The following is a 20,304-nucleotide window of genomic DNA, read 5'->3' as shown; positions in this document are numbered from 1 at the left end:
TTAGCTCAAGCTGATTATCTAAGGCTCCTGTGGGTGGGCGTGTCAAACGCATTGACTGCTCTTGACAGTCTCGATGTTCAAGGTTGACCAGGGAAATGGATGATGTGAATCTTGCTTTGTTTTTGTCTCAAATTTGACAATGAATGCTGCTTCACCATATCACTACCTTGCAAACTGATGCTTGAGCCCGATCAACACGGGACCTCTACATGCTTGGAATGACCCTTAATACAGAAGTATCGCAAGGACCAGCAATGTCCAGAGCTTCTTGGACACACAAGAGCAGGATCAGTTCAAAAAGAAATGGACAAAGGTAGGAACTCTAGGATTGAGCGCCCAATAGATAAGCATATCTACAGCCTAAGTAGTGATACATTGTTCATGAAAAGCATCTTGCTACACGCATCAAGGTAGATCTCAGCTCGTGTGCAGCCCATCACTTGTAGATTCCTTTTTCAAACTTCTCAGTGTCAAAGAAGCGGGCGGTGATCGTATTTCCATTAAATATGCGACCCTCAAGGGCGTTCACAGCCTAAAGTGAGAAATACAGTCAATACCGTTGACGTACCATTCAAGAGCAGTCCACTCACTCGTAAAGCAGATAGCTGGTTTGTAAATTTTACGAAGACAGGCACTTGGCCTTTGGCAGACCGATCGATAAAGACTCTCTCCACGCGTCCGTACTATGACCAGTTAGCAGCAGATTTCATACGGTGGGTGAAGAAACCATTTTCATACCTTCTCGCCACATTCGTCACCAATCTCCTGCATCAAACCTCCGTCATCCCCAGCTTCCAGCTCCGCATCCAGGTCCATTCCATCCAACATTCCATGAAGCACCACCACCTCGCTCATAGCACCAAACTTGCCTTCTTCTTGCTTCTTCTGATGTCCACCAATGATTTTACCCCGTCCAGCTGGGGTGGCAAAGCCTCCACCCTCCGCATCTGGCCTTTTCTTTTGTTTCTGAACCTTGACTTGGAGCGGATTGACTATACCCGTCCCGCTAGCACCCAAACCAGACCCCTTTGTCCATCCATATTTTGATAGAAGCCTTTCTGCGAACCCCTTTTGTCCCGGGCGTAGAGAGCGCGGTGCTCCCTCACCACCCTCTGGCTCTTCCTCAGTCTCTTTCGCAAAGGCGGCCTCGAGTTCTTCCTCAGTTGCAGGTATGTCATCCGGAGGAGGAGGTAAAGTATATCTAACAGGCGCGCGGGAGATGGTTGCTGAAGAGTATGCGTCTCTGGACGTGGCTGGTGTTGGCTCGGGCGGAATCTCTTCCAGGGGAGGTGGAGGAATAGAATATTCGGCAGCGATATCTGAGGTCTGTGCTATGCTTTGGCTCATCCGAAGACGCCGTGCAAATGCATCTTCCCCAGTTTGATCGTCCAGCAGGGGTGCTGTAGGTGGCGGAACGGCTTCCGTGACTGGAGAATTCGGCGCAGATGGCTCCCGAGGGATGTCGTTAAGGTTGGGCGGGGGTGCAAACTGTGTAGGGGGCGCAAATTGCTCTACCAAGCCAGTTAGAGAACTCAGGTCAGGCAGGTTGCAAAGATAATACTGACTATTCATCGGCCTTGTTCGATAATCGTCATCGCTTTCCATATCGCTGCTCATCCTTCTGGCCATTCGGTGAGCATACAGGCGATCTTTCCATTCTCTGACTTCCCTAATCTTCTCGTCGCTATGTTTGTATTGATCGTAGTTGTTTGGGCGGGATGGGTCATAAATATCATCCCAGTTATAAACTACCTCTGCGTCGCGATTCTTCTTGCGCTTTTTCCGGCCACCGCGTTGTCTTTTCTCCCCATAAAATCCGTTCACGTCATCATCATCCGCCGTGGCAGTCCAGTCGGCAAGGGTGCTTTTCGCCTGAGGCCTGGCTGCACCTATTGCGGGAGCGGGTGCGGTGCCTTGGCTCACTAGGCTCGCAGAAGTGGGGAGAACAGGAGGCTTGGGTATACCGGGCTTCGCTTTCAGTTTCTGAGAAGGTAATTGAGGTCTTTTGGTGGGTTGAAATCGTAAAGAGGCTGGAACTTTTGAGGAAACCGGAACAAACCCAGGGTAACAAGTGAGCAAACGAATTCGGCCAAAATGATAGCAGACGTTATGCTTCAACGGGCGATGGGAGGGATAGATAGTCTACCAGCACTTATCTGCTGCTTCTTTGAAGCTGCGTCATCTTGTTGAGATTCACCATCGGTAGCTTGCTTGAATACTACCGGGGCGCGGGAGATGGTACTCGAGGCGGAGGGAGTATCTGACGGATCAAGTAGGTTGGCATAAAGAGACAGGCCGCCCTTGGGAGCAGCCGGCGGAGCAGCCATATTGCTAAATCTAACTCAAGCAGTGCAAGATAATCTCAGTAAGCACGAGGAGGCCAGGGCACGATTCACACACGAGAGCCCGATGTCTTGACGGGAATTATTGAGGAAGACTTGATTATATCACCAACCCGGGGGTCACATGAAAGTTTGCACAGTTTGCCTGTTCTGTGGAGGTCCGGGTCGGCACAAGGATTTCCCGAGAGCTTTTCCATTCCGACGTCATTCGGCTATTACGCTCGTGTAACCAATCTGCGGCACTCCTGCAACTCGTGAATGCGTACTCCGTACATCTATGAATGGATGGAGGCTGCCATTGAATTGGTGTTCCCATCGTTTACTACTACATATAATTTTCTTTACCTCTGTTCTTGACACATCCTCTTTTAACTGGAGATTTTCTTTATCATTTTCGCTTTCGGACTAAATTTAGGTCTTAAGCTTCCATCATGTCTACCCTTGCAAACTCCTTACCCGGCAAAGCTCAGAGCACTGCTATTATCATCCCCGGCAAACCAGATGCATTAACCATTAGTTATGAGAGACTGCATGCCGATATACTTGCATTCCAATCAAAATTAGCCCGCTTAGGCATCACTCATGCCTCCGCGGTCTCCGTTGCTCTCCCGAATTCGTACGAATTCATTGTCTCGTTTCTTGCTACCTCATGGCAAAGAGCAATCGCTGCTCCTCTGAATCCGGCTTATAAGCAGGATGAATTTGAATTCTATATTGGTGACTTGAGCTCGGCCCTGGCGCTCGTGCCAATGGGTTCCTATGGACAGGATGGCCCTGCGGTTCGTGCTGCAAGGAAGTATAACGCTGCTATTGCGGAATGTTACTGGAACGGCAAGCAGGTCGTGTTGGACATAAAGGAGCATGGAAAGCTAGCCGGACGGGAGAACCAGAATGTTGAAACTGCACAACCGGATGACATTGCACTTGTTTTGCATACTAGTGGAACTACGGGTAGACCCAAAGCTGTGAGTAGAGTAGTCATCTGCGTCTGGATATATGCTAAAAATATATCTTTAGGTTCCTCTTACCCATAGAAACTTGACAAGGACGATGAGTAAGTTGAATGAAAGCGCATACCTCTGTGCAAGCAAATACTCACGGTCCCTTCCCAGGAAATATCCAAGCAACCTATTCCTTGACTGAAAATGACCGAACCCTCCTTGTGATGCCCCTTTTCCATGTCCATGGACTTCTAGCGGCTTTTCTTGCACCTCTTCTCTCTGGTGGTTCAGCAGTAGTCCCGCTCAAGTTTTCGGCTTCAGAATTCTGGTCCGATTTCATCACTTACAAGGCGAACTGGTATACGGCCGTCCCGACCATTCACCAAATACTGCTCAAGAATCCTATCCCATCACCAGTTCCTAATATTCGCTTCATTCGCTCCTGCTCCTCACCTCTTTCGCCAAAAACTTTCCATGACCTGCAGAAGGCCCTTCAGGCACCCGTGCTGGAAGCTTATGCTATGACAGAAGCAGCCCACCAAATGACAAGCAACCCTCTTCCCCCAGGGAAACGTATTCCCGGCAGTGTGGGTATCGGCCAAGGTGTTGATGTCAGAATCCTCGATTCGGAAGGCAACGAAGTCTCACAAGGTACAGAGGGCGAAATCTGTATCCGCGGCGAAAACGTCACTAAGGGTTATCTCAACAACCCCACCGCCAACAAGTCGTCTTTCACAAAAGGCGGCTTCTTCCGAACTGGCGACCAGGGCAAAAAGGATAAGGATGGCTACGTCTACATCACAGGCCGGATCAAAGAACTTATCAATAAAGGCGGAGAGAAAATTAGCCCCATCGAGCTTGATAATGTGATTACACAGAATCCTCATGTAGCCGAGGCGGTCTCCTTCGCCATCCCAGATCAAATTTACGGAGAAGATATTGGCGTAGCAGTTGTCCTTAAAAAGAGAGGGAGCATCTCCGAGGACGCATTGAAGGCTGAGCTAGCGCCAAAGGTCGCCAAGTTCAAGGTCCCAAAGAAGGTAGTCAATTCCAGAGCACCCTTTTATCTCCGTTTTCGGGAATTGGCAGCTAACTTGATCGTCGTTCAACGAGTAGATCTGGATCCTCCTTGAAATCCCTAAAACTGCAACAGGCAAGCTCCCGCGCATTTATTGTCTTGGCTTATAGGAGTCCGGTGATACGGAATGAAACATATTCACTAATATACTTTTTTAGGTAAAATCCAACGTCGAAAGGTCGCTGAAGCAATGCTCAAGGAGTCTCCTGCACCGAAGCTTTAATATATTATATTAAATCGCCGTACACTGATAGAACAACATGCTATATACCATAATCAATCCGATTCTACGAGCAGGATAGATTGTATTTTGAACAGGCTATTCAAAAGATTCGCATTCTCCGCAACATTTAACTACATTTTCGATATTTTTTATCGACACGTCCCGGGATCCTTCTTTCTTTGAACACCAATCTCTCATCTTGAGACTATTCCCTCTACCCCATAAGCAAAAACACAATCATTCCGGTAACAGATATTTAAATTAAGGATTTTCGGATCAATGTGTGTATGTACATGTCTGATACATTAGATGAACTATATATGGGATGTTACAATGAGCAAGCCGACCTTCTCTTCTTTGGCATCGGCACTTCGAAGGTCCTGGTGAAACGTATGAGACCTCCAGCATGGCATGACATCCAGTGCCTTGTGCTAGTCATAAGGCTAGAGAGTGTCTTTTTGACTCAGCTATTTAAGCCTTATCTTTCATAGGCATTGAATGCACATCGGAACTATATTCGCATGGGAATGGTTAGCTGGTCCTTTTTCTTTTTCTCCCTCTCCCTTCAATTAGCAATCGAAGAAAGAGAGGCACGCCATGGATCAACAACAAAGAAATCATCAACGAACGTACCGGATACACTTTCACCTGAAGAAACACGAGCACACATATGTCAGCACTGCCATTTTCGGACCCAGGAACAGGAGAAAAGGTGAAGAATATACGTACATTGTCCAAATCCCATACTCCCGATGTGGCATAGACATCTTTTGCCAGGATGTCACGGATCTCCTCTTCAGAGTCCGCTTGGACAATCAGTGCGCTTCCCTTCATGGGGGGAGCCTCACCGTTCTTGGGGTGGTGAGATAGGACCGCGCCTAGACGGAGTGTAAGTTGATTTACATACTCTCCCACGTGCGAATAAGACAATAGAAAAGTAGGACGCGGGCCGACATACCTCCCATTTTGAGGAACCCAGATTCGATGATCGGGCCTAAGTTGCTGATATGCGCGCTAGAGTACGAAATTAATAAGAGGTCCTCCATACGAATGGTTGAAAAATAAATAAATAAATAAAAAAAGTGTCCAAAAAACAACTTACTCTCTAAACCCCATCCTTTTCTCAAGAGTAGTGCTGGCCGCATCTGGCACGATGACAATCCAGTCCGGCTTCTTTGGTGCGCCGCTCGCCATTGTCCTGTACGCTGGTCTCCAGTTAACTGTCCTAGGGAGCTGAGATGGTAGCCTTGCCGAGTGTCGGAACACTGAATTTATTCTTGCTGCTGAGGCTGATGCCGAATGGCGGGTGAGAATTGAACGAGGGGATACGGAGAGGGGGGATGAGAGGAACATGGTGGGGCTGCGCGGCAAAACCGATGGCAGAAGGCTATCGACGGCACTAGGGTGGTGGTGGGTGATGCTGGTGGTTTATGACGATAGAGGAGTGGAATATCTCAGGAATAAGTATTCGAAAACACCCCATTGAATGCTGCCAGCCACCATAGCTAACTAGTTATCTCGGGTTGTGTTTCGGCGGGATGAAACCTCAACCTCCCCTTGTCGGAACCGCCATCGAGACTTGCGCCCTTCCGATGACAATCTCGGCATCCATCCACATCATCAGCAGAAGCTCCCAATATTTCGGACATACTGTCCGTCCAAAAAGAAGGAAAAAAAAAAAAAAGAAAAGAAAAGAAAAGAAAAGTGAGAAGGGGGTGTGCACCTTCAGCCTATCCTGGTAGATGGATTTTAACTACGTGTTGACAATACTACTGACAAATGGCAAGAAATAAATTTATGGGTATCATGGTCTCTGGAAACAAAATAGGAAAAGCATGCTTAAAAGACAAGTTGATAACTAAACCCCTAACTCATGCCTCGCTTCCGTGCAGCTACAGAGCGGTAAAAGCAAGGCAACCCCTTCGTATATCATTATTACTCTCGCACACAAGCATGCGTACATACACGGTATGCCCTTGGCCCATGGAACTTGCTATATGTGAGAAAACCACGCGGACCATACACAAACAACTTCCACAGGTTATGGAGGGCAGTCCTGGAGCGTCGGAGTTAAATCTGGTTTCCGGAAATCAAAGAAAAGTAAGAATACACATCGAAGCGGAGGGGGAAAAAAAGGCGCCTTGAACCCCAGTTAAAAGAGAAGAGCAAAAAGCAACCTGGTGCAAGCTGGCGAAACCGTATAAGTCAAGTGTCAAGAACTAAATGGCAAAACTGCTGTCTCGAAGCAGGTAGACCAGCAGAACAGAAAACAACAGCGGTCGAGAAAGAAGCAAGAGAACGTTTTCTGGGACACAGACCAGTTTTGGCTGGTAGACCCAAGTATAAAAAACAACAAGCCCAACGAAAAAAAGACCCTTGTACACGAAAGAAAACATACAACGAATAAAAAGCAATATAATCTATAAAGATACACCAAGAAAAAAGAATAGCCGTGAGAAAAGCACAAGCACAACCGCTTCATTCCCAGGCGCCATTAAAGTTTTAGATAAAAGGATATGATAGCAAGTAGCCTTGAGCCCACAAAGGGGAGACAATGAGGGCCCGAAGCGAAGCGCATCCAAGAAAAAAAGGGCATAAATGAACGGCTCAATTATTCCGTGTGACGACATGCAAGAGAATTCCAGTGTGGGATCGATTGGGTAGAGACTAGGCGGTCATTAATAGTGTTTTCATTTCGTTTCTTTCCGGTTACCGTGCAAGTATGGATGGGTTTGCGAGGCGATATCGGGAGTTACGCCCCATCATGCGAGTATAAAAAATTTTTTGGGCGAATGAGCCCGGAGAGCCTGCACCGGCTGTAAGGTTATGATTTCGGTACGACAGTGAACATAGTTCCTTCTCGACCTGTCCATCCCGAAGGCGATATATTAATAGGCCTTCCGGCCGCCGAGATTACCGCCTTTCTCTTCGGTATCGATGTGCCATACGACGTAATTTGGAAGTCCGACAACTTGATAGCCTGCTCGCTTAGCCATCTTAGCGAAGCCTTCCGTTTCGGCCTGGTTTTCAAATGCGTAGCAGGGAAAATTGATGCCTGACATAGATGTATTAGCCGCTGAGGGGTTATTAAGAGAGGACCGACGCCTACCTGCTCTGTGAACATCCGCCTTGACGATAATGTTAACGCCACCAATTCCATCCAACTCGACCTCTTCATCTTTGTTCTTCCTCCAATCACCCATAGATACGAGGTAGGTTCGTCCAGTATCGAATTCTTTATATCCTTCAACGAGAATGGTGTCCTTATCAAGGGTAGACGCGAGTTTTCGCCCCTTATCAGATTCGATCCATGAGTTGTAGTCAACTAACCAAGTGTCAGTAAATTTGAACGAGACAGATAATGTCAAATATAGGAGATAGCACACATTTTCCTTCAATGTCCCGACCATTTTCATCGTATCTGTGGAACCAGATGTCTGCACACTTGTGTTAGCGCGGACGGGTCTCTCCGTGTATCTGATAAAAGTGAACGTACTGGGAACGAGGATATCCTTGTCATGAGCGACAAAATCCTCAATAATCTTCTTTGGGCTATCCACGATATCCACATCGCGCCAGTACACCCAGGAATGCTCTGGCTTAAGCGTAGCAGAGAGAAGGAAATTCCTGGCCTTTCCCATAGCCTTTCGGCGCGGAGCCTGTGCCTCGTAACCGTGTTTTTCCTGGACGTTCATGTCTAACGTGACTCCAAAATCCTTCTGAACGATCGTGGCACTTCGGAACGGAATCTTGCCAGGCATCCCCTGGACGCGATCTAACTCCGCTGCCAAAACCGCAAGTGTATCATCTTTTGAATCGCCAACAAGGAAGGCCAGGTCAATAAGGTCGTGGGGATAGGTCAATTCAGAGACGAGATCGAAGTATTTTCCGAGATACTGCGAGGCGTCTCGCAGAGGGGTGAGGATAAGGACACGTTCCTTATTCTGGACTGCCTTTGGAGTTGAGTGGACAGCGTTTAAGTCAACGGTTTGAACGGTAGTTGAATTAATTTCGTATGGCTCGTGGTGGTTGAAAAGAACTGGGGTTTGAAGGTGTGCGTGCCAGTCCACCATCTCGTTGGCAGTCATTTTATGCGGCGGCTTGGACGGTCCGAAACAGTAGAAGCTAGAGATTCAAAGACAGGTCAGTATAAAATTGAGAAAACGCGATCACGTATAAACATCTACTTGGAATCGACTTCCAGTCTCCCAATTCGTCCGGATGGGAGACGGGGTTTTCTTGATAAAAGGTCAATCCTCATACCTCTGCATCTCGGATGCTGAATGGCTGATACCTCTCCACAGTAACACGATCAATCCCATGATCGCAGCCGTGAGTATGAATCGAGGTCTCGACAGAGCGCCCAACACGGCCCTCCATGGGGCTAACTTGGCTTGTGTGGACTTCCACGTAATCCCGCCCTTTGGAAGCAACATCGTAACGACGTAATCGGCGAAGTGGGTTTCACAATTGGCTCCGAATTATCCAGGTAGAGTGCCAAATCGATCCCGATATCTCTTCTTATCCCTCTTTCACCCTTCTTTGTTTTGTTTATTTAATTCTCTCGCGGATGGAGACTGAAGGCACCAAGGGAACCCCGTCGGACCGCCCGTTAAAGTCGAAAAAGAACGCTGGTCCTTCCGCATAAACTTGAAAAGCAAACGTCTTTCGCCCAAGTCGACCAAGCGTAGGAAACAAGTATACAAGTTAGATGCTTGCAGACACCGCTCGAGTCCGACTTTGCCTTATAAAAAAAAAAAAAAAAGGGGAAAAAGAAGGGAAAAAACAGGTTTTTGGTTGAGATTATTATTGGAAAAGCTGCAAAAGTCACCTTGTCGACATCAGTCGACGACGACTGATTGATGTAGAAGGGCTAGGAAACGAGTGACAACGGATGAGAATGGATCTGTGAGCCAATCTGCTTCTCCTTTACCACGGATCGAGAGGACTGTCTTTTTTCCTTGGGGTGATGTCTGGAAATTTTGGATGACCAGCTAATTCAACAGGCTGGAACCTGTGTTCAGGAGATCCCAAATCACGTGAAGACTGCCAAGCGCCTTGTCTTGGGCGCTGCGCTGCACCTAGATATGCGCAACTCACCTGTCTCCATTTGCTGTCAGGCTTTTGGGGTGGATGTTCAATTTTCCTTTTTGTTTGCACTATTAACTTGCAGCAGGCTATCCCTTGCTCTGTATAAATATACCCGCTCCTGAGAAATTAAACATGGCTGCGGGTGTCGCTGTTGCAGTCTGTTGGAGTACAGCATGCCAAACCACTCTATATAAACAACTCTGGGCATCTTCTATACATCCAGTAAAACCTCTCAAGCTACATTAGGTTATGTGTTTTTAAATTCTCAATACTCCATAGCCTTCACCATACGCTCAGAGGTCACCGAAAAAGGAAAAATATGATAGGGAGCAAATATTCTTGACATTTTGGAGCTTATGGCCACTAGCTCTGCTGTTTAAAGACCTGATTGAGGCTGACACGTGCCCTATTACTCTTCAGACAAAGCAGGCGATGACAATGTGGAAGCCCAGCAAGGAACATTGCATCAAAGGGAAATGACCAATTATTATCGCCAATGAATACTGAATACACACGGTGAATATGCGAACCTTTTACGAAATGAAACAACTCGGGATCTTACAACTGGGAAAAAAGAAGCGAGTAAGGTTCCTAAAGGAAAGCGCAGCGGACAACGGTACCAATGAGAGCCAGGATAGTCATTCCACTTGGGGGGACGTAGCCAGGGAAAGCGGCGCCAGAGGATTCGCTTGGGCCAGAGCCAGTGTTGCTGGGATTCCGGGACTGAGGGTCCTTTACGCCACCACGGCAAGTGAACTTTCCGCGAACGTTGGCCTTCATCTTCTCCCATGGCTCACAGTCAAGGTCACCAGAGCTTTGCATGTTGAACTGGCCACGGACTTCATCCAACTTTGGAAGTTCGACCCTAAAACATACGAGTTTAGCACCCTACGAACCTGATCAAAAAGAGAAGAGGATAACCTACTCAGAGAAGTTACCAGCGAAATCCAAAGCGCCGTTGATGGTCTCCAACTTGGGGACATTGGTGATAGACTTAAGGGCGGTGTTGTTAGCAATCTGGAAGGCTCCCCTGACGGTTTCCAAGGCTGGCAATGAAATGTTGGACAGCTTCGAGTTGTCCACAAGGACGAGATCACCAGTAGAAGTCAAGTTGGGAGCAGAAAAGTCTTCGAAAAAGTTTGAGTAGAACCCGAGCAGACCAGTAGTCTTCTTGAGAGATGGGAGAGACACCTCGCTGGCGTTACGGAAGGTCATGTTCAAGGCATTTTGGAGGTTGGGGAACATGATCTTAAGATTGACGGAGTTGGCAGAGAAGCTGACGAAACCAGTAGCATTGGTTATCTTGTTGACGTTGACCTCGGTCATATGAGGGTTGTTGCTAATTTCCATGTCGCCGACGGTCTCCAAGTCGATGCCATTGAGATTTCGCAAATCGGTGTTTGTAACGCGAAGTTTGCTTGCCTTAGTGACTACTTTACTGAAAGTAAGCTGTTGAAGTGCAGGAAGGGCCTCGAAGTTGATGTTGTCGACCTCCGTGAGGGCGTCGAATCTGAGGTCAGACAGACGAGTGAGGCCGCTGAGCATGAAAGTGTCTTCGATTTTCGACAAACTTGAAGCACTCAGTTCCCTCAAGTCCTCAGCTTCTTTGCAGATGAGACTGCCGGTGATACGTTGGACACCATTAATGGAGATTGATCCGGCGACTTTGGAGGAAATTTCGAGGTCGCCCTCGATGGTCCTGCAAGAAGCCAGGCCATCGGCGTCGCCTTGGTTGCGAATGGTTCTGCCGTCGCAGTCACCAGCGGCAGCAGTTGCTAGGCCGGCGACAGCCAAGACCGGGAGGAGGAACTTGATGAAAGCCATTGTGGCTAGGACAATTGACCAGACTATGACAGAGGTAGCGGATTAGTTCCGATCAAACGAGGTATGGGTAGGTGACGCGTAGTTGGTAAGTAGAAAGGAACAGAGAGTGGTCAATGTTCGATATCAGGGTTGTTGTGGATGATGTTATTGTTGTTGTGGTAGTGGTGGTTGTGGTGGTGGATGTTGACGTGAGAGGTGTATGTGAGTTGTTTGAACGAGCGGTTGAAAGGTTTTGTGTCACCAGCTCACCAACAAGAAACAGACCCACGGTTGAAACTGAGACCAGGGAGATCAAGTGGCGGAAAGGGAAAGGATTGACAGAAGGCGTACTCTGTAGCCAGTGGGTGTATACTCACTTGCGCGGGTGGCGGTTCTATTGTATTATTAAAAAGTCGATACCTGCTGGCAAGAGAGCTTGGTGAGTTGGCCGGGGGTTCAGAGAAACAAAGGAGGGATGTCACGGCGACGGAGACGATGAGGATGGGCAAGACTAACTCGATCCGAAAGGGCGCGGAGAAGCGTGCGAGAGAGGAGGTTGCCTGCGAAGTGAGGGAAGCAACGAGTGACGTGGAGGCCACAGCCCAGATTAAGAAGGTGTAATGGTGGTTAAAACAAGCGAAAGAAGAGAAGCCACGCAGAGGGGAAAAGAACGGACGAGCGAGCGAGCCAGCTTCCTCTTCTTTCGAGTGGTCGAACTCAACGGAAGACTGAGAAGGAGATAGAAGAAAACAGAGAGGGGTAGAGAGAGAGAGAAAGAGAAAAAGAGAGAAACAGAGAAAGAGAGAAAGAGAGAGAGGGAGCGAGAGATGAAAGGTTTCAAGGGGAAGAAAAAAAAAAGAGCGTGTATGGATGTATGGCCGTATTATTGCAGGAAAGCGGAGAATAGGAGGGAGGGATAATTTACAGGCACAAAGACGCACTAGGGTTAGCTTGGCATTACAGGGGGTTCTCTCCGGCCCCAATCGTGCCGGCTGGCGCTGGTGGAAAAATCTTGGACTGGTCCAAGGAAATGTCGTTTGCTGTAATGAAGTCGTAAGGGTCGGGACAGGACTGGGCGCCCCCAGATTCCGGTTTTCTAAGTGGTGCGGCCTGTCTCATACGTCCACGTTACTCGATAAATACCATTGACTTTTGGAGGGTCAGGAACCGGTTCCACCAATTTTTCCTCCAGTGCTGCACTCGCATTGGCCAAGTGGCTTGTTGGGAATGCCCGACCTGCGCCATGCGATTGGCTACTGCAATACACACTAACGCTTCGTTCCTCAGTTCGGAGAGGAGAAAGCGTACCAGCATATACATACATTCTCCATCTGGTGGTATGTAATTCTGGGTATCGTATTGAATGGCATATTTCGGCGGCAACCCCCAGATTCACATGTGGCTTGCGAACTCGAAAGGGGCGCTTTGTCGTCATCAATCGTTGCACAGCTAGCCATCGAACAGCCAGTCGCCTTGGGGCGATCATCCTTTTCCGCCATGCGGTGATCCTATGTTCTGGGTCTCTCCCGACCCGGACGCCCAGTTCGTGAGCCCTGAGTTGTCGAAAGGGGCCCGGAGTTGCCCACTGCTTTCAGATTTTGTTTCACAGTTCCAACATCAAACAACCAGTATCTCCCTCCGACACATCATCGCTGAATTCTGAAATCATCATCCCTGTCATGATTGTGCAGCGCCGAATTCCCAGATCGACAATTATTATTTCTTTTCTTTTTTTTTTTTTTTTTTTTTTTTTCCTTTTTACTCGCGCGGCCAGACTACGGAGTACATATAGGAAGTGCACTCCATGTCCCTCCTTTCGCATGGACCTTTGTCAACATTCCAACGTCCACATCTCCACCTTGATGGACAACCCTGAACCAAGCAATTCAGCCTGTGGCTTATCTTCGCACTAACGATTCCGTCCTTGCTTTTAACCTTGCAATATGTATGCACGTCGTACGGAGTCAATACTCTGTACGTACAAAATACATACAGTGTCCTGTCTGGCGTGTATCGCAACTTGAAAGGGTGTGTTGTCGTGTCGATTCTTCTTGCCACCATGCAGCAGTCCATGCTGTTGAATCAGCCACCCCGTTTAAAGAAGTTAAACCCGGACCGTTGTGCTCAGAGATCGAAGGGATCAGACTTTTCAAAATTAACGCGCGTGTGGATAGCTGTACTCCGTGCGGAGTCCTCCGTATGAGGTCATTTGGCCATACATTCAAGGAATAATGCATACCTTCTACCATGAAGGAACTGTCTCGATCAAACAGAACCATAAATAGCGTGGGCCGCATTGAGGATGACACCGACTCTTTATCCAGATACGGAGTCCTCCGTGGACGAGCTGGATAATCTAGCGGTTATCGAGGTTGCCCCCTGCCTGTCTCCAGGATCTTGCATGCGCGCTGTCACGTGATCTGGCTTGTTGACGTCCTCGTCGTAACCGGTCCTTCGCCTTTTTCAGCGCTCTCTCTCGCTCGTGCTGTGGCTTCTGAGATAATATCGGCCTTTGCTATGAAAAGCCGAAACCTACGAAATTTACGTGGCGCTTCGTTTTATTCCCTCGGCTCATTTGTTTGACCACTATAGTGGAGTATGGCCCATGATTCCATGGTCTTGGAGGAAGGCAAAGATCGTGGACCTGCTCCTTCGAGTGCATTGGAGAAGTCGGGCCCCGCGGAAGTAGTGGTCAACGCCTCGGGCCATAAGCAGGAACTAGAGCGTAACTTTAGTTTGCTCAGTATCTGTGGCGTAGGTATCACCACCGGGAACACATGGATAGCCATGGGCGGTAGCATTGTACGTTGTGCTCTGAACAAGCTGGTCGTGACGTGTACCGGGTTATGAAAAGCCATATATATATATCTATGGTATTGACAGTTCTTAATGGTAGTCCGTGGCTATCTTCAATGGTGGCCCACCCGGGATTATATATGAATTGTGATTGCGAACGTTCCAATATCCTACTTCACAAGTTGCTCTCTGGTGCGATCATCTTTCTGACGGTGCCATAGTATCGTCGTTGCGATCTGTTACTGGTTCGTCGCAGCCTCGGTTGCGGAATTAGCTTCTGCGATCCCATCCGCCGCGGGAGGTAAGTTGGGGGTTATCTCGCATCAGAAGTCGATCCCACGGTAAGAAACCTATCGACTAACATGCCATCTTAGTATATCATTGGGCAAGTATGACGGCTGGCAAAAGGTATGGCCGCCCAGTCGGGTTCTTCGCCGGATATTGGAACTGCCTCGCCTGGATGTTCGGCGCGGCATCGATCTCCTCCATTCTTGGAAATCAGCTCCTTGCAATGTATACGCTCTTTCACCCCGAGCGGGAAGTGCAGCCATGGAACGTGTTCGTAGTCTACATCGTCTGCACGATATTTTGCTGCGCTACTGTCCTCTTTGGAAACCGATTTCTCCCATACACCGGCCACCTGGGCTCAATTCTGATTATCGGAGGAGTTATTGTGAGCATTCTGGTCTGCGCCACCATGCCCCACGTCAATGGCTTGGGTTATGCATCGAATAGCTTTGTCTGGAAAGACTGGCAAAATCAAACCGGGTATGAGAGCAATGCCTTCGTTTTCCTGGCAGGTATGTTGAATGGTGCATACACGGTTGGGGCTCTTGACGTCACCTCTCATATGGCAGAAGAAATTCCAAGGTATGTTTTATTCCTTTGCCGGTTTCGTTTCGCCCAGCTTGGACTCATCAATTCTTTCGCTTCCAGACCAAGTCGAAACATTCCCAAGGCAATCCTGGCACAAATGGTAATCGGTTTCGTGACTGCTATTCCATATATGGTTGCTCTCTTGTACGCAATCAACGACCTCGACGCCGTGTTAACCACGAACACCCCGTTTCCCCTGGCCGAAATCTACTATCAGGCGACGGGATCAAGGGGCGGTGCTCTCGGTCTTCTCATTGTCATGTTCTTCCCGACCTTCTTGACATGCATTGGCTGTTACCTCACCGCAGGTCGTACTCTCTGGACCCTTGCGCGTGACAACGCCACTCCATTCAGTCCTTGGATGTCACGCATCAATCCCACATTCCGCAATCCCTTCAATGCCACACTGGCCTGCGGTGCGGTAGTAGTCGCCCTCGGCTGCATATACGTCGGGTCAAAAACTGCATTTAACGCATTTGTAGGCTCCTTCGCCGTCCTCTCCTCACTCTCTTATGTTACAGCGATCTTGCCACATCTCCTTAGTGGCCGAAGAAGCATCAATCCAGGCCGCTTCTACATGAAAGGCCCGCTTGGCTTCCTCGTCAATGGAATCTCGTGCTCATACGTTATCGCTTTTGTCGTCATTTTCTGCTTTCCGTACGCGCTACCCACGGATGCAGAGACGATGAATTACACGTCTCTTATAACGGGAGGCTTGTCTATTTTCGTGGCCATATGGTGGTTTGTGACAAGGAGCTCGTACAAAGGTCCGAACGCAATCCCGCTGGGCGAAATTTTACTAGCGCCTGAGGTACATTCAGTGTGAACCGTCAATACTCCGTATATAGGAACCATATAAAGTGCGAAAGATCCAATATTTGGATATTAGAGGGATCAGAAGCTTTCACGACCCAAAATATCTCTCTACTACTTGGAGGGTTCGTAGATTTCAATCGTTGATTATAGTTGGACGGAATCGACTTTGAAAAGGGAGAGGAAAAGGGGGAGCCGATGAAAGCCATCAAAACCACATCTCCACCACCAAAGACGGAAGCGTCCCAGCCATGGTTTAAACACAGTCATGCTGCTTGGGACAATACAACATCAAGACACAATCTTGATAGGTAATTAATATTGATCTCTCATGGTGTTTGCCTTCAGCACAAAATGCATTTCTCCATGGTCTATGTTGCTTGGACCGCGTTCCAAGTGGACAGACCAAGAATTGTGAATGGACCACCAGTATATTATTTCAAAGCACATGGCTCATGATCGATCTGCTTGACATTTCACAAGCCCAAATGGATGCGATGGTGGACAAATCTGCTATTATATGTACCATCAGGGCCTAGTACACAGTAGGGCCACGGCTTTTGGTGTTAGTTACTTTGGCAACAAGGCTAGGTAGTTCATTGGTTAACTAATTAAACGCGCGACACGCCGATAACACGAGTTCCTCTGGTCTGGAGTCTGAATTCAAGTGTTACTGCCTTGTGTGACCAGGTGGCTTGAAACCCATTTGCGCAAGGTGATTGACAGGTGTTACCTTTTTTTCTTTAAAAACAAGAAAAAAGAAACTGAGCTTGACGTTCCAACTTGTCGCATGAGACTTAGCCTCCTCACAAAGAGGTTGAACCTTTTATATCCGGCCACACCGATGGCCGCTCGACGCTCTGCCCGTATCAGCGCTGCGACGCAAAAAGCAGCCACAAAAACGACAGAGCAGATGTCAGAAGTAAAAAATATCGTCAGTAAACGAGCCCAGAAAAGTCGGGTTGACAAACCCGCAGCGACGAAGACATCGATCCAATCGAGCTCGAGCGCTGGAAAAAGGGCAGCTAAAGGGACGACTTCACGAGGGCCCCAATCCGCTGCTCCTGGACCGTCGGCTCCAAGGAAAAGAAAACGGGAAGCCAGCCACGATGGGGAGAGACCTGCTGCCCCATCCACACCTCCCCCTTTCATTCCAACCCTCAGGCCCAAACCGGCGTCTTCAGCACACCCGGACCTAAATCGCCCGGTTGATCCGCACCGCACAACGGCAACACTCGTTACTCCCCACGGAACACATCTAACAGCCTATCCACGAACCATCGAGGAGGCTTCTCCCTCGAAAACAGGTATTCCCCGTCCCACCGCAACAACGGGAAATATCCTCGAGCAGGGCCTGGCCCACCTGTTGAAAGTCGACCCGAAATTGCGCTCAGTGATTGAAAAATACCCATCCCCACCGTTTTCACCCTCTGATTTGGCCGAGGAGATTGACCCGTTCCAGGCCCTAGCCAGCGGCATCATTGGACAACAGGTTTCAGGTGCCGCGGCGAAGTCGATCAAGAAGAAGTTCGTGGCTCTGTTCCACAAGGGCCTAGCAGTAGCTGGTACTACGGGGGCTCTTGCCGATGCCACAGAAGTTAAGAGCGAAAATGCCAAACAGGCAAATGACTATGACTACGGGACAAACACGGAAAAGAGTATCAATGAAAATGATAGGAAAAGTGAGGATGGTGCCGTGCGCTTTCCAACCCCGGAAGAGGTTATGAAGTGCGATCTTGCGACTCTTCGCACAGCCGGTCTATCCCAGCGAAAAGCGGAATACATCCAAGGCCTAGCGGAGAAGTTCGTCAACGGGGAGTTGAGCGCGCGCATGTTGCTAACTGCGAGCGATGAGGACGTTCTTGAGAAGCTTATCGCGGTGCGTGGACTGGGGAAGTGGTCGGTAGAGATGTTTTCCGTTTTTGGTCTCAAGAGGATGGATGTGTTTTCTACGGGAGATCTGGGGGTGCAGTAAGTCATATTTCCTCCCATCCTTTTTCCCCTTTGATTTATAGCCGTTTACGAATTTCTCCAGGCGAGGCATGGCAGCGTTTGTCGGACGCGACATTGCGAAACTTAAAGCTAAGGGAGGCGGCAAGTTCAAGTACATGGCGGAAAAGGAGATGCTAGAGATTGCGGCGCCCTTTGCGCCGTATAGAAGCTTATTTATGTGGTATATGTGGCGGTGGGAGAATGTTGATTTGGCAGTTATGCAAAATTAGAGGCAATCACTGTTTATAGAGAGCCCATTGACGGCATGCTTGGACTACTTTAAGCTCCCTAACCTCGATTGTATTTAGCTTTGACTACTCTATCATTGGGAGCGAGCCACTAGTTATAGCATATATTTGATCGCTTGTTTCCATCGCCTTGAAATATGTCTCTTTGAGCAATTTCGGTCCAAACTTACTTAGCTTCCAAAGTCTTTCTTTCTGAAGGGGTTGCTAGAGGCAGGCTCGCGGTGAAGTAATATGGTATCATTTTGGATTTGACATCTGAAGATGGGTAAAGCATGGATTGCAGGCAACCCGGCAAAGACCAAAGTGCCACAAAGTTGGTTGAGGGAAGGGTAGCAGCGTTATATTGAGATTAATTGCCGCAAATAAATGGAATGCACAATAATTGGAAATATCAGTAGAGAACGCTCTCCCTGACAATGAAACAGAAAGTTGGGGTACCGAGCAAAGCTTAATATCCTGACGTTGACAGCATCTCGTGGTGTAGTTTGAGTTAGCCAGCACTATACTCCGTAGCGTCCGATAAATCTTGTTAAATGTACTCTGTACGTTGTATCGGCATATTTAAACATTGTGATACCCGAATCAGGTAACAGCCAGGGAAAGACTGAAGGAGACACCTATAATGATACGAAGTATGAGATGGATATCTATGGTCTCCCCGAAAGTATGGGTATATACGGAGTACTCCGTACGCGTACTTCCATCCATGGGATCCATGTTCTCCTCCTTTGTTGCTTTCATCCTCATTATGCGCATATAAAGGAATGCTTTGACCTAGTTCCTCCTAAATCAAGCAATGTTCCCGAAGAAAAGCGTTGTTAAGCATTCGAGCAGGCATATAAGAATGTTTCGGGGTTTAGTCACTGTTTCACACCATAGCTTGTAGGAATGCAACCAGGCATAAACAGTGTCGAGTGAAAAAGTGAAACACAGGCTACCATACTTATTGCCCAGGGCCAAATACCGGAGGGAAATGACAGCTCTGAATCAGTCATCGCCAAAGGGAGGAGTTGTTTGATACCCGCCAGCAGGTTAATTGCACATTTAGCAAAACAGGTAAAGAAGAGTGAAAATCTTGTCAAATGTGTCCGTTCAGACCCCTACTGCAGTCGAAGGGCCCCGCCAGATGAGCAGCAATCTGGTGCTTCAACATCCCTAATGAGCTCATGGCAACAAGCAACTTTGTCATGCATAGATACCCTTAACATCTTGCCAGCGAACGCACTTGATCCTGTAGTTAAAAGGGTACATTGAAGGAGTTAGTATGGAGTAGACCATTGATAAAACAAACGCTAGGGTTTAGCAAATGGAAACACATCCAGAAGTGTACCTGGACTCCTGAACTCCCCATGTCCCTATTTCAGGACTTGCTTTTCATTGCAGCTGTCCCCATTTATCTCCGCCCCTGAAAGGCTGGCGTAAGACGGACGGAACCAACATTGTGTCATGTGACCCGAGTTCAATCAAAAAAGTTTCGTCATGAATTTCTCGCTCAGCATGGTCAAACTCATTACTCTCCTCCCACCGATATCCTTTGGGTTTATTTTCTTGTTCCACTGTAAGACTCGAAATGATGATGTATTGGACGTCTCTATCTAGTTGTACTACTAAGGGCTGCCGACAAATATGCATTAAAAAGGAAAATACTGGACATGAAGGCGTTCCACTGGATGACGCCGCACTCAAAGCCTTCAATATGCCATTTGTGAGATCCAAGGAAGGCCGCTAAGACCTGCACTACAGCACTGGCGATGATGCCTAATGCCATTCTGTGGCAGCCTCTTTGCCTGCTCATCCCTCAAGGCTTGATCTTAAAGCAAGTGACAGTCGTGGTAATTTTGGGCACGCCCTTTATATCTGACCTTGCTACCTCCATCTTTCTTGATGTTGATGAAACTCATGAACATATCCGAGCCTCCACTCCATCGCAAAGCTTCGCACTCATACTTTTCGAGTTTTCACCATAGTTACAAAGGTGTATTGTCACTGGGGCAATATTTCCCTTGATGATACAATTATCAAATCTCAAATTGTGATCCTCTTTTCTTTTCTTTTCTTTTTCTTTTTTTTGGGAGGGGTGTTTTTGTTTGGTGGTATCATC

At 48.1% G+C, this 20,304-nt stretch overlaps 8 protein-coding genes across 8 annotated transcripts; 3 read left to right on the top strand and 5 right to left on the bottom strand.

Annotated features, from left to right (window-relative positions):
• Window positions 1–436: 436 nt before the first annotated feature.
• On the bottom strand, window positions 437–2,391 carry D8B26_003544 (uncharacterized protein; the record flags this gene model as incomplete). The annotated part of the gene is made up of 5 exons (XM_066124176.1): window positions 2,147–2,391; window positions 1,566–2,036; window positions 739–1,511; window positions 591–683; window positions 437–532 (listed from the first exon to the last, which is right to left on the bottom strand). The coding sequence occupies exons 1-5, from the start codon at window positions 2,325–2,327 to the stop codon at window positions 437–439; spliced, it is 1,614 nt and encodes a 537-aa protein (XP_065980255.1). The 5' UTR covers window positions 2,328–2,391.
• Window positions 2,392–2,602: 211 nt separating this feature from the next.
• D8B26_003543 (uncharacterized protein) lies at window positions 2,603–4,584 on the top strand (the record flags this gene model as incomplete). Its single annotated transcript, XM_003068222.2, has 5 exons — window positions 2,603–3,307; window positions 3,360–3,396; window positions 3,455–4,323; window positions 4,400–4,436; window positions 4,520–4,584. Exons 1-5 carry the CDS (start codon window positions 2,774–2,776, stop codon window positions 4,582–4,584), a joined length of 1,542 nt encoding a protein of 513 aa, XP_003068268.2. The 5' UTR covers window positions 2,603–2,773.
• Window positions 4,585–4,823: 239 nt separating this feature from the next.
• Window positions 4,824–5,937, bottom strand: D8B26_003542 (uncharacterized protein; the record flags this gene model as incomplete). The annotated part of the gene is made up of 5 exons (XM_066124175.1): window positions 4,824–5,095; window positions 5,218–5,232; window positions 5,314–5,462; window positions 5,543–5,598; window positions 5,687–5,937. The coding sequence occupies 5 exons, from the start codon at window positions 5,935–5,937 to the stop codon at window positions 5,063–5,065; spliced, it is 504 nt and encodes a 167-aa protein (XP_065980254.1). The 3' UTR covers window positions 4,824–5,062.
• Window positions 5,938–7,472: 1,535 nt separating this feature from the next.
• D8B26_003541 (uncharacterized protein) lies at window positions 7,473–9,020 on the bottom strand (the record flags this gene model as incomplete). Its single annotated transcript, XM_066124174.1, has 5 exons — window positions 7,473–7,639; window positions 7,694–7,909; window positions 7,971–8,021; window positions 8,081–8,709; window positions 8,848–9,020. The coding sequence occupies 5 exons, from the start codon at window positions 9,018–9,020 to the stop codon at window positions 7,473–7,475; spliced, it is 1,236 nt and encodes a 411-aa protein (XP_065980253.1).
• A 1,246-nt stretch (window positions 9,021–10,266) lies between these two features.
• On the bottom strand, window positions 10,267–11,499 carry D8B26_003540 (uncharacterized protein; the record flags this gene model as incomplete). The annotated part of the gene is made up of 2 exons (XM_003068225.2): window positions 10,267–10,540; window positions 10,601–11,499. 2 exons carry the CDS (start codon window positions 11,497–11,499, stop codon window positions 10,267–10,269), a joined length of 1,173 nt encoding a protein of 390 aa, XP_003068271.1.
• Window positions 11,500–11,504: 5 nt separating this feature from the next.
• Window positions 11,505–12,597, bottom strand: D8B26_003539 (uncharacterized protein; the record flags this gene model as incomplete). The annotated part of the gene is made up of 3 exons (XM_066124173.1): window positions 11,505–11,522; window positions 11,856–11,898; window positions 12,440–12,597. 3 exons carry the CDS (start codon window positions 12,595–12,597, stop codon window positions 11,505–11,507), a joined length of 219 nt encoding a protein of 72 aa, XP_065980252.1.
• Window positions 12,598–13,076: 479 nt separating this feature from the next.
• Window positions 13,077–15,976, top strand: D8B26_003538 (uncharacterized protein; the record flags this gene model as incomplete). The annotated part of the gene is made up of 5 exons (XM_003068226.2): window positions 13,077–14,280; window positions 14,375–14,421; window positions 14,496–14,575; window positions 14,649–15,144; window positions 15,211–15,976. The coding sequence occupies exons 1-5, from the start codon at window positions 14,077–14,079 to the stop codon at window positions 15,974–15,976; spliced, it is 1,593 nt and encodes a 530-aa protein (XP_003068272.2). The 5' UTR covers window positions 13,077–14,076.
• An 831-nt stretch (window positions 15,977–16,807) lies between these two features.
• Window positions 16,808–18,293, top strand: MAG1 (3-methyladenine DNA glycosylase; the record flags this gene model as incomplete). The annotated part of the gene is made up of 2 exons (XM_003068227.2): window positions 16,808–17,934; window positions 17,999–18,293. 2 exons carry the CDS (start codon window positions 16,808–16,810, stop codon window positions 18,183–18,185), a joined length of 1,314 nt encoding a protein of 437 aa, XP_003068273.1. The 3' UTR covers window positions 18,186–18,293.
• Window positions 18,294–20,304: the final 2,011 nt, after the last annotated feature.

This window comes from Coccidioides posadasii, chromosome 2, assembly GCF_018416015.2.
Source record: "Coccidioides posadasii str. Silveira chromosome 2, complete sequence".
Lineage (NCBI taxonomy): Eukaryota > Fungi > Ascomycota > Eurotiomycetes > Onygenales > Onygenaceae > Coccidioides > Coccidioides posadasii.
Note: the sequence above shows the minus strand (reverse complement) of the source record. Positions and strands in the feature narration are given on the sequence as shown.